The sequence below is a fragment of the Rattus norvegicus genome, chromosome 6 (assembly GCF_036323735.1).
Source record: "Rattus norvegicus strain BN/NHsdMcwi chromosome 6, GRCr8, whole genome shotgun sequence".
NCBI classification, from domain to species: Eukaryota; Metazoa; Chordata; class Mammalia; order Rodentia; family Muridae; genus Rattus; species Rattus norvegicus.
The window spans coordinates 104,919,403-104,946,421 of record NC_086024.1 but is presented as its reverse complement, the minus strand read 5'-3'; the positions used below and the strand labels follow the sequence as shown (position 1 = coordinate 104,946,421).

Here is a 27,019-nt window from a genome sequence, read left to right as displayed (position 1 = left end):
CACTCTTATCCCTGAGCCCTCTGCCACCACTACTACCCCTGCACACCCTGCCGGACGCCTCACTGACCCCATTAGGAGCTGCTTTTAGCTTCCTGGCCTTTATAGAAATTCCAAATTAAACACACAAATCTAAAAATTCAAAGCTAGGATTATGTTCTAGTGAACATATGGGGAGGGGGCTGGGTTATGACACTCAGAATAATATTTTTCTTTGTTTTTTAAAGATTTATTTATTTCATGTATGTGAGTACACTTTCGCTCAGAAGAGGGCATCAGATCCAATTACAGAAGGTTGTGAGTCACCATGTGGTTGCTGGGATTTGAACTCAGGACCTCTGGAAGAGCAGCCAGTGCTCTTAACTGCTGAGCCATCTCTCCAGCCCAGAATAACATTTTCTAATTCCATACATTTTCTTGCAAATTTCATAACTTCAGTTGTCTTTACAAATAAGAATGAATAAAATTTTCTGGTGTACAGGTACCAACTTTTATTATCCATCAGTTGATAGACATCCGGACTGACTCCGCTTCCCAGTTACTCTGAACAGAGCCGCAGTGAACGTGGGTGTGTGTATTTCAGTGTAGAGTCCTTTGGAAACGGAGCCAAGAGTGGCAAAGCCGAGTCCTGTGGAAACCTACATTTTAAAATGTTCTAGATCACCTTTACTCCAAGCACTGTGGAGGCAGAGGCAGGTGGGTCTCAATGAATTTGAGGTCAGCTTAGTCTACAGCATAGATTACAGGACAATCAGGACTCTGTAGAAAAATGTTTCACAACAAACAAAAAAATTTTCAATAAAAAAAATCCTCCCTCTATCTGCTAACCTTCGAATAGTATCTTTTTGAGTTTTGGAATTATAGGTATACACCATTACGCTTGGTCTCTGGATGACTTTGTGTGAGGGTGGGGGGTGTGGATTTGTACACTGAGGCCAGAAGAAGGCACTAAATCCCCTGGAGCAAAAGTTGCAGGTGGTTGTGCGTCACCCAACCTGTGTGGTGAGAACCAAACTCAGGCCCTCTGGAAGAGTAGTTCATGCTCTTAACCACTGAGCCATCATTTTAGAACTGAAATGTAGAATCTTTAACATTACCATATCCTGACTATGAAGACAAATAGTTTTTTTTGTTGTTGTTGTTGTTGTTTTTCTTTCTTTTTTTCAGAGCTGGGGACCGAACCCAGGGCCTCGCGCTCGCTAGGCAAGCGCTCTACCGCTGAGCTAAATCCCCAACCCGACAAATAGTTTTTAAGCCTTTTCACCTGACAAAATCTGTCATTCCTATTCCATTCTCCTGGAAGGGGTCCTGTTTTGTCACTCCAAACTACAGCAGATTCTTGTGTACTCTTCTTGGTTGAGAGATTAGTGTTCCTACCCACAAATGCGGGAGGAAGAAACATTACTGGAGCCACACTCCTGCATTCTAACCAAATTACAAATGGCAAGTCAAAGATCTTGGGTAGGGATGGAATAGACCCACCGGCCAGTGCTGGGCAGGGTCCTCTTCAGGCCTGACTGGAATGGACAAAGAGGATAGCTATTAACTGGTGAGAAGGGAGTTTGGCAGAGGCCCACTTCCTGTCAGGGACTTGAGCTGATGTAAACTCTGCTGCTGTGCTGGCTGTGCCAGCCAAGTTTGTTTCTGTTGAGTCTTGTTCCACCCCTCACCCACCCTCAGTTCCACAGATGCTGGCTTATTTGCAAGCTCCTTGCTGACTGTAGATTGAAAGCCTCTCATTGTTTTTGAACTCAGTGTTTAGATAACACTGCATGCCTGTGGCAGCCAGGGCACCCTATAAAGGAAATGCCTGGGCTCCAACAGCCCAGTCCTTTCCTTCTCTGTGTATGAGTGAGTGAGTGTGACATTATAAGATCATGTATTTCTTTGCAGAGTTTATCACTTGGGGACTTGGGATTCTAGTCTTCTCCTTGGTACTTGAAGTTCTGGGAATGGTTTTTGTCTTTGCTCTCTTCCATCCATTCCACCCAAGAGGATTGCAAGCTGTTTTATCCAGACCTTGTTTCTGCACACAGCCACAGTACCACAGCATTCCTCCCTTGGTGAGAAGATTGCTTGGGGAGGGTGCAGAAGGCATGGCTGCAGCTGGTGTTGGCAGGTTGTGTTTATGACTGTGCCAGGTTGGCAGCCACTCCTGCATGGCCATTTTCAGGACCATTCTTCCCGTAGGTCATCTTCAGGCAAGTTAGAACCTCATCAGCAGAAGAAGTCATTTAGAAGCACACTGTGTGTCTTAGGACTTTACTGCTGTGAACTGACACCATGACCAAGACAACTCTTATAAGGACAGCATTTCATTGGGGCTGGCTAACAGGTTCAGAGGTTCAGTCCATTATCATCAAGGTGGGAGCATGGCAGCATCCAGGCAGGCATGGTGCAGGAGGGGCTGAGAGTTCCACATCTTCACCTGAAGGCTGCTAGTGGAAGACTTGTTCCCAGGCAGCTGGGATGGAAGGTCTTAAAGCCCACGCCCACATTGACACACTTTCTCCAACAGGGCCACAGATTCTAATAGTGCCACTCCCTGGGCCAAGATATGCAAACCATCACACTGTGTTACTTTAAAAATGTTATAAACAGGGCTGGAGAGATGGCTCAGCAGTTAAGAACACTGACTGCTCTTCCAGAGGTCCTGAGTTCAATTCCCAGCAACCACATGGTGGCTCACAACCATCTGTAATGGGAACCGATGCCCTCTTCTGGTGTGTCTGAAGGCAGCTACAGTGTACTCACATACATTAAATAAAATAAATCTTTAAAAAAAGTTATAAACATTATGAAACTACAGAAAAATAATGCAACAAAAACATGTAACCCCTTAGTGAAGCTATACAACTGAAACTATGTGTATTAACCAAAGTACATTTCAAAGCTAAATATAAACTTTGGGGGTTAAAAAGGAAGCAAGAGCCAGAGAGATGCTCAGCAGGTAAAGGCATTGGTCTCTGATGTTCAGCAGGTAAAGGCACTGCTCTCACCCGCTCCCACCCCCAACCCCTTGTTCTGGGATTAAAGGTGCGTGCACCAATATTTAGGTCTCTTAATTGATTTTTAGAACTTAAAATTTTTTCTCTTAAAACTATTGGAATACCCTCACTCCAACCCCCATGCCATTCCTGCCTCTCTTTCTCTCCTTCCCTTTATGTCTTCATGCTGGCCTCCCACTTGTTGCCAGGACTATAGGCACGCATTGCTACTCCCAGTCTGCTCAATGCCGGGGATGGAACCCAGGGCTTGTGGATGCTAGGCTAACATTCTACCAACTATATAACATCCCTCAGACCAAGACCGCTTCTCTATAAATGCCACAATGTCTGTGTAAAACAGAACAAGTTATTAGCTTTGGTGTGGCATTCTTTTCTATGGTATCATTGACACACATAGCCTGACTTAAGTGAATCAGAGATACAAAAGAGAACAGGGTTGTGGCATGAGCAGTCATCCCTCTGTAGGATAAGGTCCAAGTAATCAAGAATTCTGTTGAGGGACTATGGAGATGGCTCAGAGGTTAAGAGCTCTTGCAAACCCTGGATTTGAGTCCCAGCATCTGTCTGATAGCTGTCATTAACCCCAGTTCCAAGAGATCCAATGCCTTCTTCTGGCCACCTGACATACATGTGGTGCACAGACATATACATATACATACACACATACACATGAAACACACACAAACTATAACATAATAAGTGAACCAGAACATACCAGTGTTTAGGAACGCTAGATAAATGAGAGTACATGTCTCATCTTAAGCATATTTCAAAGTTCAGTATAACTTGGGATTTGAAAAGCAGAGAAGCAAGCACAAGTAAGATGGCTCAGTAGGTAAGGGCATTGCGTCCGAGCCTGACAGTTTGAGTGTCATCTCTGGAACACCAATGGCGGAAGTGAGAACCAAATCCCATAAACTGTCCTCTGCTCTCCATGTGCACCATGGGTCACGCCCCTCACCACACAAATGAATAAATTAAAAAAAAAAAAACACCTTTGTTTTAAAGTAAAAGGAGACAGGTATAACTCTTCCTATTGTAATTGGAGATGTGCCTACATTGAAGTCTTTGTTTAGTGCTACTTGTTTGATTGGCCCATATATAAAATTAAATTTTTAAAAATTTTTCTTTCATTTGTTTGGTTATTTGCTGTTTTAGCTTGTTTTTGAAACAGTCTCACTATGCAGCCCTAGCTGACTTGGCACGTCAACAGACATGGCTATAAAAAACAAATCTATAAAATACATTATATTTGATTTTATGTAAATGAGTGTTTTGCTTTGAATATGTCTTTGCACCACTTGTATGGCTGGTGTCCTTGGAGGCCAGAAGAGGGAGCCAGATCTCATGGAACTGGAGTTACAGATGATCATAAGCTGCCATGTGGGTGTTCAGTATCAAATGCAGGTCCTCTGGATGAGGAGCCCAAGGAAAGGCTGTTAACTGCTGCCCGTTTCTCCAGCCCACCAAAACCAAAACAAAACAAAAAAACTAGTGTGTGTGTGTCTGTGTGTGTGTAAGGACAACTTTCAGGTATTGTGTTCTCCTTCCACCATGAAAGTCCTGAGGATTAAACTCAGGTCCAAGAGTAGTTATTTATCATATTTTATGTTTATGTATCCTGCCTAATGTATGTCTATGCACTCGTGTACCTGGTGACCACAGAGGCCAGAAGAGTGCATCATATCCCTGGAACTAGAGATCCTGACAATTGTGAACTGCTACGTGGGTGCTGGGAATTGAACTTGGGTCCTCTGGAAGAGCAGCCAGTACAATTAACCACTGAGCTATATCATCAGCCCCACAGCTGACATTTTAAAGAATTTGTTTTAATGTAACCAAAGAGACTTGACTCTCCTCTCCTCTCCTCCTGTTTATGTTTTTGTTTGTTTCCAGGGGGCCATTCTTTTGTCTTTTGGTTTTTGTTTGTTTTTTGAGACAGGGTTCTCTGTGTATCCCTGGCTGTCCTGGAACTCACTCGGTAGACCAAGGCTAGCCTCAAACTCAGAGATGCCTGCACCATCACTGCCTGGCTTCAAGGAGCCATTGTTAGCATAACTAATACATTCTAATAGTAGATACTCGTGCCGTTTAATTTCCCTTTGGTTGGAACTCTGACTTAAGCCTTACAGGACAGGCTGGACACATGTGAAGAAGCAAATGAGTGTGTTTTGCAAGCTTTTATCCTGTCTGCCTCAGACTTGATCCCTGTGCTTTTGCCTTCCAGTTCTCTCCTGCGCTATGGTGGCAACCTGTCTCTCCAGAGCGCCATGAGCGTGCGATTCAACAGCAACGGAACCCAGCTCCTGGCACTGCGCCGCCGCCTGCCTCCTGTCCTCTACGATATCCACTCACGCCTGCCAGTGTTCCAGTTCGACAATCAGGGTTACTTCAACTCTTGCACTATGAAGAGCTGCTGTTTTGCAGGGGATCGTGACCAGGTCAGTGCCTTCACCCTCCAAATCCCCATGTCTTTGTATATTGGCTTTCAATCTCTCTTTTGTTCCACATGAAGGAGGAATTATTGAAGGGAATACTGATTCTGGTATTTTTGCCTCATGGTTGTCTTTATCCCAGTTGCCAGGGGTACATTTCTTACAGGGCATACCCTGTAAACCAAGACTAGTTACAACATGGGTCTGAGTAACTAGCTCTGCCACATTTGTGAATGGATCCTGAGGTTCTAAGAATCTGCTATTTCGAGAAGAAAGAGGAGCTCGTGGCATATGAGGAACTATCATCTAGATTGTAGTTATCCAGCATGCCAGCAGGCACTGGGGCAGATACTGTGAGAGCAGAGCCATGTTTTAAACATACAACTGTTTTCACCTTATAGATTAATATATAATGATAATGAAACATTGAGTGCCTTTGAGTTCATTGATTATTTGACTGTTATTATGACTTTTATCCTAATGGGAGAGTTTGTAGGCATTATAGTCTCTCTGATAAATTACTCTGGTTTTGGTCACAGTAAATAGTTTTTCTTGGTTGAAAGAGGATGCAAGTGGTTGACTCTGGCCTTGAGTCAGTCTTCAGTCTGCTCCTATCCCCCTTACAGAGTAACAGACATCTAACCTAGTGGATTAGGAAATAGATTTATGTTTGACATTTCTCTTCAGTCCTCAGGGACAAGGAAGAGAGCTAACTCATCATTGTCTTGTTGTAAGAGCACTGTGGATTTGTTGACGTGACTCTTGAGTGCTTTGATCAATGTAGTATTTAGCTTTCTGGACAGAAGAAGCTTCTGTAACTGTAAATCAGGATTGATAATCATTTTTTTCTGCTCAACTTTTAGGGAGGTCTTGATAGGATGAAATAAGTATGGATTTATACCAGGCAGTGGTGGTGCGTGACATTAATCTTAGCAGTCAGGAGGCAGAGACAGGCAAATCTCTGAGTTTGAGGCCAGCCTGGTCTATAGAACAAGTTCCAAGATAGCCAAAAAAAAAAAGTTATGCATTTACAGTTAAACTAGTCAATTAAGCTTATAATTTTAAGTGTGCAAACAGTTCCAAGGGCAAACAGTCTTACTGTCCTAGTCATAGAAAATAGTTTCTCAAAGGCGATTCATTCATAGGCCCTGACTTTCCATCGTCAAGGTTGATACAGCATTGGCTAGTTCACAGTGATCTGTATACCTGGCAGCTTTTGACTAGTCCAGACAGGATCTTTTTGCTGCCTTTTTGTTTGTTTTGTTTGAGGTATTTCATCTCTGTATAACTGCCATGGCTGTCCTAGAACTTGCTTTGTAGACCAGGCTGGTCTTGAACTTACGGAGATCTGCCTGCCTCTGCCTCCTGAGTGCTGGATTAATGGCTCCACCATGCCTGGCCTTTTTGCTGTTTTTAAGTGATTTGTTAGGGGGACTGCCCACTCTGGCCTCAAACTTGCAATCATAATGACTCAGCCTTGTAAGTGGGCAGGATCACAGCAGCTGCCACTGTACTCAGTCTGTCTTTATAGCCAACATCATTCCTGTGTCTATACTCCAGGAACTCCCGTAGCCTGGAACTCTGCTATGCAGTCTTCCTTTAGTCATAGGCTAGGTAACCCGAAAGGAATTTGGGGATTTCCATAATTAGAATAAATGAACATAGATGATCCCACCTATCTAGACGGCCTTCTAACTTTTAATTCCAAGGTGATTAGTCAGGCCCCACAAATGGATCTGGGTGTTGTGCAGAGGGCCTGCACTTACTTTTAATTTTAATTTTTACCATCCTAGGTTCACTAGATAGTTCACTGGCCTCAAAATTAAATTAATATTTTTGATAAATTATACTCAAGGAATAAAATATGAAATAATGCGGAGCCTACCTTGTGTCTTATAAGTTCTAACCACAAAGCTATCCAAGATCGTTTGAACCAATTCTTCCTTTTGAGAAATCTGAGGTTCAGAAAGGTAAAGTGGCCAAATTGCTACATGTGTGTTCCTAGCTGAGCAAGGACTACAATTCAGACTCTTAGGTGCATGACAGACTGCAAAAATAAGTGAGTTTGTCTAGTGTATACAAAAAGGAGCACTTAACTGGAAAGCCTGCCTTCTGGTAAAGTGGGATAGCATCCACTCGGTTTCAGTCGCCATCACAGCCGAGGAGTTGCCAAGGATTCAACCTTTAAAAAAAAAAAAAAAAAGTAGATGTTCTTGTTTTTAATTACAGTAGCAAATTGATACTAATTGTAGATATGGAGTGAATCTGCAAACTATCTATATTCTGATATAGGCCACCTGTCTAACTCGGAAGGGTTGTTTATCTCATGTTTGGTTCCATGGTCTATCTAATTAGTGGGTAAGTGAGAACAGCCTTCCTAGCCTTATGTCTTTTAAAGTAATGAAACAGGTGTTGGCAACAGTTACTGTGCTCCAGGTGCTTTGGTGAGCCAGTCCCCATGGCTTGATTTTCATTCAAAGCCTCCGTATAGTCCACCTTCCATGCTTTAGGATACCAAGGCATTGGTTTGTTTATCTCTAGTATATTTGAATTATCCAAATTTAACTATCTTCACCCCTAAATTAAGTGACAGTTGCATTTAGATAGCTGGATATCAATAGCAACAAAAGGTTTGAACTTGTTTTTGTTTTCTTCTTGACACAGTCTCATTATGTAGCCCAGGCTGACCATGAACTTTTGGCCTAAACTAATCCTCCAGTTTCATTTTCTTCCCTTGAGCAACAAGAGCTAGAGTTATGGGCACCTGCCCATCTGTGGACTTGATTTTCAGGAAGGTCCACCTCTAGTTCCAGAGTCAGCATTCCTCCCCAGAAGTCACCTGAGCTCCAGTTCCCTCTGGCTGCTTCACTCATCCTTACATTTTGTTTGTTCCTTCTGCAGCTAGACCAGCTCCATTCTGTTTGCTAAGCTTACAGCCCCATGTACACACCAGGCAGGCAGGCAGGCAGGCAAGCAGAGGTCTTAACAGGTTAAAGAGAAGGCTGGTATTCCACCTGCTGGCTTTCTGGTACACACTCAGAAAGAAGCACTTGCCTTTTCTTCCTTCTTCCACGATTCCTTAAGTGGTTCTTGTCCCAGCCTAGGTCCAGCAGGATGCTCAAGCTTCTAAGAAGCCAGTTTTTTTTCATGCTAGAAAGCAGCTTGGATACCTAGAAATGGACATTCTGATTATGTTTAAAAGCTTCTCTTTGTTAGTCTCATTTAATGCTAGTCCTGCTTCTCTCTATATCTTGCTGAAGGAGGAATAGAGAAGGAAAGAAAAATATAACCAAGTGTATCTGAAAAGGCTGATCAGCGGGGTGACTGAGCATTGGGATCTATTTCTTGTGGATTTGACAGTTGGCAAGGGCCCCCCAAAATCATGGTAATGAAATCATTTGGCCCTCCTCCAAAGAGCTGTCTTGTGAGTGAATCCATGAACCCAGCAAAGTGTCCTTAAGAGTGGCCTGCCTTAGGGTTGGGGATTTAGCTCAGTGGTAGAGCACTTGCCTAGCAAGCTCAAGGCCCTGGGTTCGGTCCCCAGCTCCGGAAAAAAAAAAAAAAAAAAAAAAAAAAGAGTGGCCTGCCTTAGACATGACATCACTACTCAGCCTCTGTCGATGCTGTGTGTATGAAGTAGGGTGAGTGGCAAGAATGTCCATATAGATCTACTGCTAGTAAGCTAATGACTGAAAACAGTGATGGCACTCACCTTCAGCCCAGCGCTCAGGAGGCAAAGGAAGACAGTTCTCTGTTCCAGGCCAGCCTGGTCTACAGTATGAGCTCCAGGACAACCGGAAAAAATAGGGTTAGGGGGAGAAGAGCTGACTCAGCACTGACTGCTCTTCCGAAAGTCTTGAGTTCAATTCCCAGCAACCACATGGTGGCTCACAGCCATCTGTAATGAGATCCAATGCCCTCTTCTGGTGTGTCTGAAGTCCATGACAGTGTACTCACATACATTAAATAAATAAATCTTTAAAGGAGGAGGAGGAAGATGAAGACTACTACATGACCACAACAGGAGAATTGCCCTGTCACACTAGCTCCACTTTATATGACTCTGTTCTCCCCTGCTGACACTCCCTTGAGGACCCCACATGTAATGTGTTCTCTTTCATATGAAATAAAAATACACCTTTTCTATAGGAAAATGCTTTTGGCTAATTTTTTTCCACTTCCTTGTTCCATTTTCTTCTCTTGTATTTGAATCCATGTAGTGGTCTTTTGGGTATATAGTTGGCTGGTTTCATCCCTCTTAAAAGTGAGACCCAGAATGATTTGCAGTGGCTACTAAGTCGGTAGTGGGACTGGCCAGGATTAGCCTCACATCCTTGCCTATGACTTTTTTCATAATCATTCTGCCTCCATATTACTGAGATGGAGTGGTCCATGTGGACCAATGAGAAAGAGTATTATTTAGGAAGTGGATTTTTAAAGGGATTTTTGTTTTATGTGTGTGCTCATGTGCACATATATGGACGACAGCCTTCAGGCGTTCTTCTCACTTCCCCCTTGTTTGAAATAGGGCCTCCTCGATCTGTATACTTAATACAGGAGAGCCTTCTGTTCCCACTTCCTGCTTCCCTTTAGGGGGAGTACTGGGCACTAAAGGGTGACTTTTATGTGGGTTCTGGGGATTCAAACTCATGTTATCAGGCTTGTATGGCAAATGCTTTTACCCACTGAGCCATCTCCCCAGCCACTAGGGAGTGAATATTTTATATATTTGTTTATTTGTTTTGTTTTCTTAAGATAGGGTCTTACTGTGTAGCCCTGGGGACCTGGAATTCATGGAGATCCGTTTGCCTCTTGACTAAAGGCATGTGCCAGCATGGTCTGCGAGTGAATTTTAGAGGATTTGATTTAACCAGGTCTGGTGGTGTAGACCTATAGTCTTAGCTACTGCAGAGACTGAGGCAGAAGCATTCCTGCATCCCCAAATAAAAAGTTTGAGGGGAACTGGGAAGGGATATAGCCCAGTGGTGGCATGCTTGCCCTCCATGTGGAAGGAAGGCCCTAAGACTCAATTCTCAGAACCAAAGGAGAAAGGTAGATTGCAGGAAACCTGTTTATTAAATCAGCTATTTGGAATTCTTTTGAATTTGGGCCTTTTTTAAAATCTGAAAGCCATAAACACTGTCAGGAAGGATCCATAACTGGATAGTATGGTAGATGACCCTAAGGGTTTGCAGGAGTCCTGGGACCTAATAAACACTGTCAGGAAGGATCCATAACTGGATAGTATGGTAGATGACCCTAAGGGTTTGCAGGAGTCCTGGGACCTAATAAACACTGTCAGGAAGGATCCATAACTGGATAGTATGGTAGATGACCCTAAGGGTTTACAGGAGTCCTGGGACCTAGAGGCTCAGCTACACGTCCTCAACAAAGAATCTTTCCTTTGGATGAGGTTCATCCTGTAGTCCATTTACTGATTGAGCTTAAGAGCTTAGGAATCTTAGAAAGCATGCTAGAGGTGGCCAGGTTAGTAACTGTTTGAAAAAGAACATGAGGTAACCTGGATTTATTCTTCTATTAGGAGTAAGTGAAATTGCTGTGCTCTGGCCATGTAACATGACAGTTCTCCTTTAATGCACAACTCTAGCTGGGAGTGGGGATCTACTTGGAAACCCTGGTAGACATCAATGAAGCTGTATAGGTCATAGTGCTCCTGCTCTGCCTGCCCAGTGTTCTTCAACACATCACTCAGCCCATAGCTTTGCCTCTTTCTCATGCTTGCTTAAGCTTTGGAGAAATGGGGAAATCATCTTCTTAAGAATACTTAGGGGTTCAGACTGGAGGGATGGCTCAGTGGTTAATAAGAGCACCGACTGCTCTTCCAGAGGTTCTAAGTTCAATTCCCAGGAACCACATGGTGGCTTGCAACCATCTGTAATGGGATCCGATGCCCTCTTCTGGTGTGTCTGAAGACAGCGACAGTGTACTCAGACATAAATAAATAAATAAATCTTTAAAAAAAAAAGGAATGCTTAGAGCCTTTACTTGAATAATGGATATAGTTGGAGTGAGATAATCCAGTCCCCAAATATCAGAACTGAGGCCCATAGAGAAAGACTAAGTACTGATGCCATTTGGTTAACGGCTCTTCAGACCAAACCTGGGTTTCCGAAATGAGTTTCCACAAGTTTTCGTCTTCAAGTAAGGCAGGCTACCTGCCTCTAGCAGCTGGTGATGATTTGGACAGAGCTTTGTAACATATTTCTTCCCTACTGAGTATTTGAATATTATTGGCTGCCATTGTGGAATATTTCTTTATTAACATATTTTCCCTACTCTTACCTCATAAAGTTTGGTTATTAATAAACCAAAGAATTCCAGGAGTTGAATCGAGCTGAAATGGGAAGTGATCCAAAACAAGAATAATATAACTTTACATGTAGAACTAATATTCTTTTTTTTTTAAGATTTATTCATTTATTATATGTACACTGTAGCTGTCTTCAGACACACCAGAAGAGGGCATCAGATCTCTTTACAGATGGTTGTGAGCCACCATGTGGTTGCTGGGATTTGAACTCAGGACCTCTGGAAGAGCAGTCAGTACGCTTAACCACTGAGCCATCTTTCCAGCCCTAGAACTAATATTCTTATGGGGATATGCATGTATGCTGCTGGTCTGTGTGTGGATATGCATATATGCTGCTCCTCTTGATGTGAAAATACATACATGTTCTTCCTCTGGACATACGTAACATCTGCTCTCTTCCCCTGGGTATTCCTGTGGGTATGTTTTCATTAAGAGCCAATGCAATTCTGTCTGTCTTACCACCAGTTAAATCTGTTGCTTGCCCATTTCAAGAGAAACTTGCTCTGTTGCTTTAGATAACACTGTGGCAGGTGGTTCTATAGTATAGATGGCATAATCAAACTTGTATTTATATAGCTTGCAAACTTTTCTCTAGAAAGGATCTCCAAAGAGTCTGTCACAGAGTTATGCTATCTTATTTCTTCCCCTTCTGACTAAAGAGCTGTGTTTAATTGAATAAAAATAGTTATTTCTCTTCTTACTGATCCTGGCCACAGAGCCATCTGGTTTTTGTAGCCTAGTCAATACAGTTAATTAGACAGACATGCCATTTACTGGGGAGTAATTGGTGTGGAAGGAACCTTTGGAGAGAACTAAGTTGATCAGTACACATCAAGTAGTAATTGTGTTTGATATGTTTCCTTCAGTAGATGTTGAGGAATATTGAGAGCTATGCACACATGTATCACACACACACACACACACACACACACACACACACACACACACACCTTTGTGTGTGCCTGTCTTTCCACCCATCCATCATCCATCTACACAACAGTCCAGAGAGAAGCAAAGAGCTTGTTGAGACCTATTCTGACTATTAATTGGACGATGATGGATGGCTTGTACCTTTTGATATTTTTTTCCTTTTAACTCAGATAGGAAATCATTTTTTGTTCCTAACCATATTTTTAAAATAATATAAAAGTTACAATGTAGCTGCCAGATCGTCCTTTGAAATCTATCTTTTTTCTTTCTTTTTTTCTTTCTTTCTTTTTAAAACACTTTTTTTAAATTTATTTATTATGTATACAGTGTTCTGCCTGCATGTATGCCTGCCAGTCAGAGGACGACATCAGATCCCATTATAGATGGTTGTGAGCCACCTGTGGTTGCTGGGAATTGAAGTCAGGACCTCTAGAAGAGCAGTCAGTGCTCTTAACCACTGAGCCATCCATCTCTCCAACCCTGAGGGCCCAGTTTCAACACCCCCCCCCCCAATACACACACTATCCAGAATCCATCAGAAAGCTGGGTCATGGTGGCCCAGTCTTACAATCCCAGTGATATGAAAAAAGATACCAATACCGAGAGAGAGAAATTATACCTCTGTTTTATGAAGTTCTGTTTTATGGTTTAGTACAAGTCATTATGAATGTTAATAAGAGCATTACTGAAGCTTCCTCTTGGGAGTGATTGGCATTAGAGCTCTTTTGCCTTTGTTTCTTGTTCAGTTTCTACAGCAGAATGCTTTAAGGGAGCACACCAGGACTTAAGTGCCTTGAGCACTAACCATTGGCAGGCTTCACTAAGTCTGAGCCTAGACCTAGGAGGCAGCCTTAGGAAAGGAAGTTCCATTTCCTGTGGTGATGTAAAATGTGTCACTACCTCAGGCCCACTTGAGATAACCTTCTGCACGGCTTTGAAAACAAGTGGGGCCTAATGACAAAGGCCTGTGATGGCAAGTTGAAGGCCAGCCCAGGCAAGCTAGGAAGAAACAGGCTCAGAACAAGTTTTAAGAGACCAGTTCACAGGGTGTTCCTGTTCAGCACATGGAGCCCCTGGTTCACTGGCTGCCTAATTTGTTCTGCCTTTTATTTTGCTTTGTGTCATGATCTGACTTTGTAGCCCAGGCTGGCCTAGAACTTTATGGCTTAGACTAGGATCTTCCTCACTCAGCTTTTTGCCTCAAAGCCTTCTGAATACTACTTGGATTACAGGTTTGAGCCATTTTACACAGTTTGCTGCTTTATATTTTAAATACCCCAGAATTTTCTGCCCCTTTTTGAAATAGTCTCCCAGATATCCACATAATTTGCTCCCTCATTTCCTTCAGGGCTTTGTTCAAAATGCCATTTTATCAGAGAAGCCTTCTGTGACCACTTTACATAAATGGAAATCAACTACCCAGCCACCCCCTAGCTTCTCTATCCAGATGATTCACTTTTCTCTTAATGTTTACCTCACTGGGAACCTCACGTATATATTTCTTGTTTCTTGATTCTAATATTGTTCCCCTTTCCCACATTATATGTGTATAGTTTTACCCCACTCAATAAGATGATAGTTCCATGAGAGCAGAGACAGGGTCTCTCTTCGCCATTTCTGTATTTCCTTTCTTAGAGCAGTGCTCAACACATAGTAGACACTCAGTAAATATTTGTTTAAAAAATAAAAGGATGAACTCATTTTTATTTCAGGCTCTCACAGTTAGCAGTATCCCAGGCAGCCAACTGTTAATGTTGACAGGAATCCAACAGCCAACCACTAAATGCCATAACTGAATTCCTCAGGGCATCTTGTAATTCTAGTGTTGGTGAGCACTCAGTCTGGCTAGATGCCAGTGGGTGGAGCCTCCCTCCCCCACCCCGGAAATTATCCCAAGCATTCACTCCTGGTAGATGGGAGAGAAGTTTTGAGGGGAAGAGCTATCAGAAATGCTTTATCCCCCAAAGCATTTAAAGCATTCCAAGCATTTTCTGTGTGTTTGAGGAGCTGTCATATCAAAGCCAGCAGACTTAACTCTGTGGGAACACTTTCTTCCTTCTAAGGCTTTTTCTGAGTCAGCGTTCTGTCTGGACAGCCAGCCCCTTTAACGTTCCTGGGCTCTGCCCCAGTGAATTCTAAGCAATTAGGAAAGTACTGATCCTTCAGTAAAGTAAGACTTCCAATAAGTATAGCCTTGAGGTATTGATTTTAGTATGCATCTTTTGTTTATTTAGGTTGGTGAGGTTTGAGGGAAGGAAGCAGGAATTCCATGTCAGGCTTAAGGCTACTTTTAAATGGAAAAAGAAACAATGAGATGTTGGTGCTTGAATTTTGTCCCATACATGCATACATGCATGCGTGTAATTAGATGACTCTTTTGTGTTCTGGCTCTCTCCCTCTGTCTTAATAGAGGTTCAGTTTTCAGTTGTAGCCAATTCTTTGGAAATGCAGTAGGAACAGCAAAGCAGGGCATATGGAAGACCAAAGGGTCACGTGTGGCCCGTTTGAGTTTGCCCTGGAGGGGAGAGCACAAACATCCGCATTCTTCTGTCAGAACAGGGAGCCTAGCGGCTCCCCAGGCCTGCTCGCAGCAGTCTTGGGTTGAGGGCTGCTCCGCACTCATTTCTCAGAGCCACCTGCAGGCAGGCTTTGGAGAGAGAGAGAGCCTTTGGCAGAGATAGGGGGGCTGGTGGTAGGCAGTCAGACAGAAGGTGGCCCAAGGGGTGGGGAGCTACACCATTTGAGCCATAGGCTAAAGAAAAGTCATTGCTGTCTCTGTGGCCCTCATCTCATGAGTTTCTCGGAAGCTAGCCTCATGCTCACAGTGATCCGGTCTCAACTCTTCTAGGAATGGCCACGCCCTATTTTCTCTTAATGGAACTTGTATACCTACATGTTTTATATTTTCTACTTGTTGTAAGCCACTTGGAATCCGGTGTCTCTACGCACCCAGAACAGAGTAACTGGTGAATCAGCCGAGCTCTGAGTCAGTACATAGTGAGTCTTTTCTGTTAAACTCCTAGGCTCCCGAATTCCAACTTTTCGATTGGAGTGTAGCATGTTACCTTTGAATTTCCCAGTCTTGAGCAAGTTTACACAGTGATTTGTCAGTGATTTTATTTAAGTGGTAGATTAGGGACAATAGGGTCTCTTTGGGTTACACCGTTCATTTTGGAGAACAGCCAGCATGGCTCTCACTTAGCAGGTAAAGACATTAAGTTCTTTACCACGGTGTCTTAACCCTAAAGGACAAAACTGCAAGCTTCTTACCTTTGCCTCCTATTCATATTTCTTAAGATTTTTGAAGGCTAATAAAGGTTTATTAAAACCATAATGGGTATTAAATCTACACTCATATACTAATCCAGCACCCATCTCACTGAGCTTTATTCCCCAGTCCTGTCCATTGATGTTTAAATGGTTCAAAAAAACTGTATGCCTGTTGGTTTTAAATTAGAAGTTCACAATGTCTTGAGTAATTTTGATTAGAGTTAAACAGTTAAACAGTTTTGTCAGTATCTGGAAATGGAGTGAACTGCTCAAGTTGCTACTTGTTGCTGTTGACTTATAAATATAATGTATACTCAATATGAGTCTAATTAGATTACATCTAGCAATAATAACCCCATTTTGGACCAGGCAATTTTAAGCTGCTACATAAAATGACATCTTTTATTTCCTAAAAGGATATATGGCTTATATCCGTGGTTGTGTTGAAGGTAGCCTGCTGCTCCAGGATGTCAGGGAGATACAGAGAAGTTTAGGATACTTGACCTCAAAGATCTCTATGAAGATCTTGATTATTATTTTCTACACTTTTAAAAAATGTAACACAAATATTATCTGAAATTTTCCATGTAAAGTACTAGGTCTAAGCTGGGTATATACATACATGCCTATAAGCTTAATACTCAGGAAAGTGAAACAGGAGAATTGCACACACCACCCACACACACAGTACACTTTATGAGCTGAGATGCAATTCATGGTGTTTCACATGCACAAAGCCCTGGGTTCAGTTCTCACTGTCCCTCAAACTTTTAGATGTACAGTCGTGGGGCTGAGATGGCTCAGTTGGTAAAGGTGGCTGCTGCAGTCTGATGACCTGAGCTCTCCTCCTCAGGACCACACAGTGGGAGAACAAATACCCACCAGTTGCCTGATTCAGACCTCCACACAAGGTCATGGCATACATGTACAAAAATAAAATAAATGAAGAGGTTAAAAAAATTAATGTACAGAGAAAGAGAGACATGGAGATGGAGACAGAGACAACCTCAAGTCAAAGTCAGAGTTAGAGCCGCTGTGCACATGATCTGTTCTTCCCATTCCCCTCCACTGTGGGCTCTGGGAGCAAACAGGTTTCAGGCTTGCACAGCAAGGGCTTCTGCCTACCCAGCCACCTCAATGACCCTGGTTTTTTGTTTTTTTTTTTTTTTTTTTTAATTTCTTTACAGACTGATATATAATCAAGTAATTGTCTTTCCAGTCATAAAATAATATATGAAATGTCTGTTTTGCTCCAACAGTATATCCTTTCAGGCTCTGATGACTTCAACCTGTACATGTGGAAGGTCCCTGCAGATCCAGAAGCCGGTGAGTATGTCCCAGTGGGTGTGCCAGTCTGATTGGCTCTCTTGGCCTATGGCATGCAGTTCCTGGAGAGAACACTATTACAATAGATGAATATACTTCCTTTTAAAATATAGATTTTTATTTTATTTGTATGAATGTTTTACTTGTGTGTGCCACATGTGCCTGGTGCCCTTGAAAGTGTGAGATCCCTGGAACTGGAGTTACAATCGGTTCTAAGCTACCTCGTGGCTGCTGGGAACCAAACGTGGGTCCTCTGCAAAAGCATCAGTCTAATTGCTGAGCCTTCTCTCCAGCCCCATACTTCTTTCTTTTAATATAAGCAGTTTATCAGAAGCATCCAAGGGAATGTTAACAATAAAGACGAGAAGCCAGGTCCTTTACACATCGTCTTATCTGGCACAAATGATATTTAGATACTTTTTCCTCCTAAGGAAATGTGTATCTCACATTTATTTGTTTATGTGTGCATGCACGTTAGCCATGGTACATGTGTGAGGTCAGAGGACAGTTAATTTGCCAGTTTTCTCTGTCCAGCACATGGCTGCCCAGCTCGGCAACAGAGTCTTCCCCCACTGAGTCCCAGCTCCAGTCCCAGACTGCCATTCTCTATGGGTGAAATCCTAGAAATAGCGTTTCACTATGTGCTCCAGACTAGCCTGGAATTCTGATCCTCCTGCCTCAACATTCAGATTGCCAAAATTGTGTGTGTCACTACACACTATTCTAAACGCCTTTTCTTTAGACCATAGGAATCTCCTTTATTATCTTGTTCCAAAGGATTTCCTCAAGACACTTAAAATTCCTACTTTAAATGCATGTGTGTGTGTAGGTATGTGCACATGAGTGTCAGTACCCCAGGAGGCCAGAGAGCTTGGATCGCTTGGAGCTGGGAGCCAAACTCCTGTTGTCTATAAGAACAGGAAGTGCTCTTAACTGCAGAGCCATCTCTCCAGTCCTGGAGCTTTTTTGTTTTTTTTATATTGCTGTTAAATGCTTTTTCTCATGCGTTGCATATCCTGCTTGTTATTTTTCACATGGTTGGTTAGGACCTTGCCTTCTGTTGGACTCTGTAGTGATGTTAACTGAAGGAGAGGGCTTGCTTTTCTGAGGATGGGCAGGTGTGCTTCTTGATGTTTGATAACCCTAGACATCAAATAACCATTTCTGTATCTGCTCTAGATATATTCTGGCAAAGGCCTACAGTTTTCCATAAATTTGGAGCACTTAATTTTTAACCTCATTTTTCGAAAGATTTATTCATCATATTGAATCGTGTTTTGCCTTCATATGTATTTGGTCTGTGCACCAAATGTGTGCTTAGTGGTCGTGGAGGTCAGAAGAGGGTATCAGAGGCCCAGGAACTGGAGTTACAGATGGTTGTGAGTCCTGTAGGTGCTGGGAATCAAACTTGGGTCCTCTGCAAGAGTGACAGTACTTTTAACTGTTGAGCAATCTTTCCAGCCCCTCAAATCTCATTTTCAAAATAATAGTATCCTCACCTATTTAATGTTACCTACTGTTACAAAAATTTCTTTGAGGACAGCTCAACTCAGCCGTCTGCAATGAATGATACATGGATGGTATCAAACTGGGAAATGGCCATCAGAAAAATAACAGAGGACTCTGCCTTGTGTATGACACAAATTAAGTCTAGTGCTCAGAGTTGAGACAATTTTTGGTTTTGTCCATTGCTGAATGAATAACATCACTTCCAAACTTTAAACGGGGTAGGGATCGGGTGTGCCCTCCTGCTGTGGTTTAGGTACTTCCCTTCTGGAATTTGGAAGTGTGGAGAAGGTGCTTCCCCTCCAGCATAGCCAGATGTGGCAACAGTCTACCAGATGTGGCAGCAGTCTGCCAGATGTGGCAGCAGTCTACCAGATGTGGCAACAGTCTGCCAGATGTGGCAGCAGTCTACCAGATGTGGCAGCAGTCTGCCAGATGTGGCAGCAGTCTGCCAGATGTGGCAGCAGTCTACCAGATGTGGCAACAGTCTGCCAGATGTGGCAGCAGTCTACCAGATGTGGCAGCAGTCTACCAGATGTGGCAGCAGTCTGCCAGATGTGGCAGCAGTCTGCCAGATGTGGCAACAGTCTGCCAGATGTGGCAACAGTCTACCAGATGTGGCAACAGTCTACCAGATGTGGCAGCAGTCTACCAGATGTGGCAGCAGTCTGCCAGATGTGGCAAGCAGAGCAAACGGTTGAAGTTTACTCTGACTCAGGTTTCCAACCTCCACAGATCATGGATTGATTAGCTGAGAAATAACGTTTGTGTTTAATTGTGTCTCTGACCTGATTTGCAGTGTTTCTGATTGCCAAGCCACTATAATGTTGAGAGTAGAAAGTAGATTACTCCTTTCCCTCTGGAACTTTTTTCTGCCGTCTTTTATACTTGTATAAAGAAAAATGGGAAATAACAAAATGGGAGATGGTGGGGGGTTTGGTTGTTGTTTTTTGGTTGGTTGGGTTTTTGTTGTAACAAAACCAAACAAAAAACTCATAAATGTATTCCTTCATATTTCTGAAAGGTGAAAGGTCAAAGTATCACCAGTAGATTGTACTTTTCTCTTTGACTTAAGAGGTGGTCTTCTTCCTTTGTCCCCATTTTTCTCTATACACGTACACCCCGACAGTTCTTCCTCTTCTTGCAGGGTAAATCTCACGTCCCCTTAGAGCATTCTTCAGAGATGAATTACTTTTTAGTTCCTCGAGGAGCTGAGGTTGGCTGATTTCTCTGAGTCTGTCCTGTCTCTGTAACAGTTATCCAGATAGTGGATTCTGAAGATGTAGTCAGACTGGACCAAGGAGGTCTTTGCCCTGTTGATTTAAAGTGTGCTACATGGTGATCCAAGAAGCACACCCAGGGCCAGGAGCACACCTTTAATTCCCAGTACTGGGAGGCAGAGACAAGTGGATCCCTGAGAATTTCAGATCAACCAGAATTAAATAATGAAAGCCTATCTTAAAAGTAAGTAACAACAAACCAGAAAGTGTGTCAAGTTTCAGGTAAGCTGTTTGAGGCCACAGACCCACATCGACTGCAGTTACTCTTGAGCTAACCAGAAGCCATAATGTCTACCCTGGATTTCTATGTTTGCAAAGGCAGGGTCATATGACTTCCAGGGTCATATGGCTGATCAGGAGCTGGTAGTTGAGGGCTTTGCTCTCTCAGTGTCTTCCAACATCACAGCATGTCGCAGAAAGTCATTTCCTTTCATCATCTTGACCTACATGTAGTGGAAGTGCCTTTTTGCAGTTATTTTGAGTGAGCCTGGCTCACTTGGAAATCCAGTCGTGCTGCTGCCAACAGACCCCGCCCACATTCTCTCACATGTGCGAGCTTTCCTCTTCTGGGCATCCTCCTCCTTTTTCTCTATTCTACTATTTTTATGATTAAATTATTTTTATTAAAGTAATATGTGTAATTTTTAAACCAAATTATTTAGAACTTAAGATAGCCATCTCTACTTTATCCTATAACAGCTTATAATTTATTATTTGTTCATTTAGTTGTTTAATTTTTTTGTTGTGTTTTCTTTCTTCCTTTCTTTCTTTCTTTCTTTCTTTCTTTCTTTCTTTTCAAGACAGGGTTTTTCCCTGTAGCTCTGTCTGTCTTGGGACTGGCCATGTGGATCAGGCTGGCCTTGAACTCAGAGATCCATCTGCCTCTACCTCCCAAGTGCTGGGATTAAAGGCATGCACCACCACTGCCCAGTTTATTGGTTTAGTTTTAGACAGGACCTCACTGCCTGCCTGCTGGTCTGCTAGCACTGGCTGAAACTAGCTTAATTCTTTTATACAGAAGCTATTTGATGGACAGTTCAAAAAAATATGACAGTAACAGCCAGTAAGATGGCTTAGCTGACAGCAGTGCTTGTATAGGCCTAAAGCCTGATTTTAATCCCCAGATCCCACAGGACAACAGGAGACAGATTCATCTTCTGACCCCTTTACCCAGATCGTTGTGAGAAGAGTGAACTCACACCCATTCATACACACACACATTCACACAAGAGTAAGTCCGCACCCATTCATACACATGCACACACTCAGACACACAAGAATAAGCCCACACCCATTCACATACACATGTATACTCAATGCACATACCCACCCATACACACACACACACACACACACACACACATTCTCTCTCTCTCTCTCTCAAATAAAATAAAAATACAACAAAAGAATTTAAAAATAGGACTGTGGGAGCCACGCATCAGACTAGAGCTATGGTTCTTCCAGATCTCCAGATTTTTCTTTTTAATTCCACTTACAACTTATGTCCCCATAGTGAAACCTGTTCAGGTCACCCCAGCCTCACCCCCAGGTGAGCAGCAGACCCTGGAGAGGTGTGTGATAATGTAGCTGCTCTCTGGGTATGTTTTCCGTCTTTTTTCAGACTGGCTTCAGAAATATTTAACATCTCCTTTTTATAATGTAATAGCTCTGCTTTTTAAAATTATAGTTACTGTGTGTGCACATGTGTATGCCCACCCACACATGTACACATGTGTCCTCAAGCACACACACCCATGTGGCTGGGTGCACTTATGGAGATCAGAGGACAAATTTTGGGAGTTTGTTTTCTCCTACTATACGGTTCCTAGGGATTGAACTCACGTTGTCCAACTTAACAGCAAATTCCTTTATTTGCTGAGCCATCCTTTTTCTGGCCCTCCAATTTTCAGATGCTAGCAATTAATTAATAGTTCAGCACACCTGAGGGCTATATGTTGCTCTTGAGTTTTTGTTTTGACTGTGTCAAAGAGAAATGACCTAATCCATCCTCCTGCCTTTTTTAAATTAACTGCTTGATTCTGGACTGAGGACAAGCATGGTGTCCCTCATTAGTCATACTTGTTGAATATATGGAAAGCTGACTTACTATTACATACTTTAATGGCACAGTTAATACTTGACTCTAAATGACAAGCGATCAACATTAATTAAGTGCCTGCTGTGTGCTTTACAGTAGTTGTCAAGTGCTGAAAATCCTGAATGGGAGCCAAAGCCGGGGGCTTTTTTTCTTGTCCTCTTTTTTCTGGTATTTGAGGTGTGATTTCTTTTTTAATGCTACACAAATTCTATAGAATTTGTTTTTTTAAGAATTACTTATTTTGGGCTGGAGAGATGGCTCAGTGGTTAAGAGCACTGACCGCTCTTCCAGAGGTCCTGAGTTCAATTCCCAGCAACCACATGGTGGCTCACAGCCATCGGTAATGGGATCTGATGCTCTCTTCTGGTGTGTCTGAAGACAGTGACAGTGTATAGTGTACTTACATAAAACAAATAAATAAGTCTTTAAAAAAAGAATTATTGGGGCTGGGGATTTGGCTAAGTGGCAGAGCGCTTGCCTAGGAAGCGCAAGGCCCTGGGTTCGGTCCCCAGCTCCGGAAAAAAAAAAAAAAAGTTTCTGTCACCTGGTAATGGCAGCACACACCTTTAATCCCACAGAGTTCTAGGCCAGCCTGGTCTGTAATTCCAGACACCCAAAGGTACATAGAGAAACCCTGTCTTGAAAAATAAAGAAAACAAAGTTTCCTCCCTTTCTAAATACTCCATGTTAAAAGGCAGGATGAACGGGCAGGCAGTGGTGCCACCTGCCTCCTGTCCCAGCATTAGGGAGACAGAAGTGGGCAGATCTCTTGTGAGTTTGAGGCCAGCCTGGCTACACAGAGAAACAATGTCATCCAGGATGGAGACAATGTCCTTTGTACTCTCATGAATGAATGACCTAGTGGTTCTTATGTGAAGACTGCTTGAGTCATGAGAAATCTAAAGGATTCCCTTTTGACAGACTTTTTTTCTCAACTAGAAGGGGAAACATGCATTTTCACTCTCAATCACATCAGCCACCCCACAGGAGGTATGCTAGAAACAGCTGTAAGGTATATTCATCAGCCTGCATATATGTGTAAACAATATTGTTCCTTTTTCTGTATTTAACTTTATTCTGTTGTGTGCACATGTGCACAGAGGTCAGAAGACCCCTGCAGAAATTGCTTCTCTCCTTCCACCATGTGGGTCCCAGGGATTAAGCTCTGCTCATTTGTCTCAGGAGCCCCTCTGCCATCTCGTCCACTCTTACTTTTCCTGGACAGACATTTGCGCTCGGTGAGTTAGGCTCAGGCATCTGGGTTTTTCCTTCCCTGTAACTAGAAAAACGACTGTTTTCAGTTGGCCGCACGTATTTGGTTGCAGACACACGTGGAGTGCAGATGAAGGAAGGGCTCGGTATAATTGTGTCTTTGTACAATTAAGCATTGCTGCCTTGGAGTGCTGGAGTCTGCGGCACTCTGTCCCCATCTGGCCTCTCTCATCTCTGAAGTGGTTACATGTTCCCCGAGAGACAGCCAGTGCTCCCCTGCCTTGTCAATACCCTTGATTATGTTCCTCTGTGACTTGAAACATAAAGCCTGCAACGGTTGTCAGGCCTTTAGAAAACGTTAAAATTTCTTCTAAGTGTGCCATGAAGAGAAATGTCCTTTGCCCTTCATATTTATAAACGTTGTTGTTGTTGCTGCTGCTGCTGCTGCTGTTTTCTTTTCTTTTTCAAGACAGCATTTCTTTGTTTAGCCTTTGCTGTCCTAAAGACCCATATTTGGAAACTCTTAATTCTACCAGTGGGGTCAAGAATGAAGTAGGCAAATTTTCTCAGCTGCTACTTACCAAGCCATGTTATCCTTGCAGTTATAGCTCTAGCTTTCGCCTTCAAGCTTTATTCTAGAGAGTATGTCAAGGGGCTTCACTTGGATTCATTTATCAACTGAGTATCTTAGAAAAGGCATTATTGCAAAGTTATTTGGACAGATCATGAAAAGATACATACTTTTATTTTCCTTTACAGTGCTGGGGGAGCTTAACCCAGGGCCTCGAATATACTAAGCAGATGTTAGACCACTGAGCCACATTCCCAGCCAATACTTTCTTGACTTAGAAAAGGAGCGGGGGTGGGGGGAATGATCAAAAGGGTATTTACCTACATGTGTACAAACTCAACTTAGAAGTGGGTTCTGTATCAGTAGCTCAAGACATGTGAGAACTGCAAGGTCCATAAAAAGATAATTTTTGGGGTTGGGGATTTAGCTCAGTGGTAGAGCACTTGCCTAGCAAGCGCAAGGCCCTGGGTTCGGTCCCCAGCTCCGAAAAAAAAGAAAAAAGAAAAAAAAAAGATAATTTTTTTAAAAAGAGAAATGTAAGTAGATTTAAGGAGTTTGGTAAAATTTTCATAGAATTGACATTTTAAAGCATTTTGAAGGATAGTGGGAGTTTAACTACTTTTGTTTCTTTGCTCTTTCTATGGTAAAAATGCTATAAAAGAAACATCCAAAACTAGCATCAAGAACATAGAGACAACAAAACATCTAGATAAATCCATATGGTGGGTGGGTAATAGAGTCCACAAGTGGAGTTTTCCCCCCTTGTATTCTACAGTCTTATATATTCATGTTTCAGTTTGATCATCAAATATTTATTGGAAATATGCTGTGAGGCAATGTTCTAGAGACTGGGAATACAGCAAAGACAAGAATCTTGTCATTACAGAGTTTACTCCTAGTGAGGGGACCTTTTCAGACAAGGAACAGCAGACATGAATAACAGAATGTCTAGTCGTGCAATGGAAACAGTAGATTGGAGAGTCAATAGATGCAGTTTTGATTGGATGTTCTGTAGAGGCTTCATCAAGAAGGTCCCAACTGCACAAAACCCTCAGAGAGCGGGAGATACAGGTATGTATCAGCCTTGGGGAGCCAGCAGGAAGGTCTTGGAGCAGGAGTGGCCCTGGTGTATTTTTGACACATGGAAGCTAATGGGTTGAGGCAGAGCAAGGGCGTCACAGGGAATATACAGTGGGAGATGAGGTCCGAGGGTAAGTGCAACAAAGGACGATGGATACTCAGCAGAGGGAACGTACTGGAAACTGAGGAGCCGTTAGAACATAATGAGCTATATACTATGGCCTAATTTAAAATGATTGCTCTGGCTTCTGAGATGAGAGTATGGAGTAGGAGTGGGACTCTCAAGGTGAGAAATGGGGAGAGCTACTGTGTGTCTCGTGAGACATGTGAGAATTGTGGTGGCTTAAACCTAGGCCCTAAAGTTAGATCAGAGATACATGGAAACAAAATCATTAGGATCTCTTGAGTAGCCAAGAAAGAATGACCATGGCCAGGTATGGTGCTGTCTGCCTGTAATCCCTGCCAGGGCTGAGGGAAAATGGATCCATGGCCGGGCCTGTTCTAAGAGGGAAGCAAGGGAGGCAGAGAGGGAGAGAAGGAGGAAAAGAGAGAGAGAAGAGGAAAGGAAAGAAAGAAGGAAAAAGAGGAAAAGGAAGTGAATGACTGAAAAAACAAACATGGAGGAGCCAAGCTACATTGAATTGCATGGCAAATGGGATCAGTCGGGTTGAAACCAGATAACATCACATGCCCAAGTGATATTATTAAAGTTCCCTAAGCCCAAGAAGGTAACTTTGGGTTTTTTCTTTAATGGTTTTTTTCCCCCCTGTGTCATTGGAATTACCTGATACTTCATCTTCTAAGTGTTGTATCATCCTGTTAGGTATTTGCTCATAACTGTGCTTTGCGAGTTGGTCGTACTTGTTTAGCTCTGTCTTTTGGATATGTTTAGCATCTAAATCTGCAAAATCCAAGTTCTTTTTCTCTTCACGAAGGCCTGTGCTCTTGCTTGGAAATGCAAATTTTCTTTTTTTTGCTGCCTTAAGTTTTTTGGTTTCTTTTGCTGTTTGGAGCAAAGTCTCACTGTAAATCTTATGGCCTCAAGCTCCGAAGCTTCCTGCATCAGCCTCCTGAGACCCGTGATAACAGGCCTGCACCATTACCCTCAGTGTGTATCTTACCTTCCTGTTATCCTCCCCAGTCCCTGGTCTCTGTTCCTAGGAATGCTTTAATACACTTGCCTTCCTAATCTCAGCTCTAACTGAGTTGGTTTTCCTTCTCAAGGTTTGTCATGAAAAGGGTGAATAGAGAAGAGGACAGAAATTAGGACTTTAATGTTTAGCCCTTTGTCTTCTCTGAGAACATTTGGCCCAATTTGGAGGGAAAAGCAAAAACCAATTTGGTTTATACCCCTCCCTTCTGTTCTAGGGATTGAATTAGGCAAATGCACTATGCTCTACCAGTTAGCTACATCGCCAGCCACCTATATTTTATTTTGAGACAGTCTCACTAAGTTGTTCAGACTGGCCTTGAACTTGTAATCACCCTGCCTTAGCCATACTAGTGACTAAGATGTTTGCTGCCACACCCAGCCCAGTTAGTTTGTTTGGTTGTTACAGACAAGGTCTTTAGTAGTTCTAGCTGGCCTGGCTTGTATAAGTCCTCATACCTAAACCTCCCAACTGCCAGGCTCATAGGCAGGAACCCCACTATACCTATACTACCAGGGCATTTAAGAAAGGTCTTTGGATTCTGAGCAGCGTGTTTTGTCTGAGTCACTTGGATCCCAGTGAACATTTATGGGATTCTATGAGATGACCCATTCTTTCTTTGTTTTCTGGAATCCATAGCAGAATACATAAGAGAATATATAGACTCTCCATCTTTAGCATCCCTTTCTCATGAAAGACAGCCACACTGGACCTTTAGCTTTGACTTTACTGTCCGTGCGTGCGTGCGTGCATGCATGCATGCATGCATGCGTGCATGAGTGCATGTGTGTCACTGTGTATGTATAGCAGTCAGGAAACCTCAA

General features: G+C 42.8%; 1 protein-coding gene across 4 annotated transcripts in view; it reads left to right on the top strand.

The window, feature by feature from the left end:
- Dcaf5 (DDB1 and CUL4 associated factor 5) overlaps window positions 1–27,019 on the top strand; it is an 88,728-nt gene that overhangs the window by 46,729 nt on the left and 14,980 nt on the right. For all 4 annotated transcript variants that reach the window (NM_001100718.1, XM_008764782.4, XM_006240279.5 and 1 more), the window contains exons 6-7: window positions 5,233–5,446; window positions 17,231–17,297. In NM_001100718.1, the coding sequence (NP_001094188.1) occupies window positions 5,233–5,446; window positions 17,231–17,297 (281 nt within the window). The remainder of the gene's footprint in view (window positions 1–5,232; window positions 5,447–17,230; window positions 17,298–27,019) is intronic.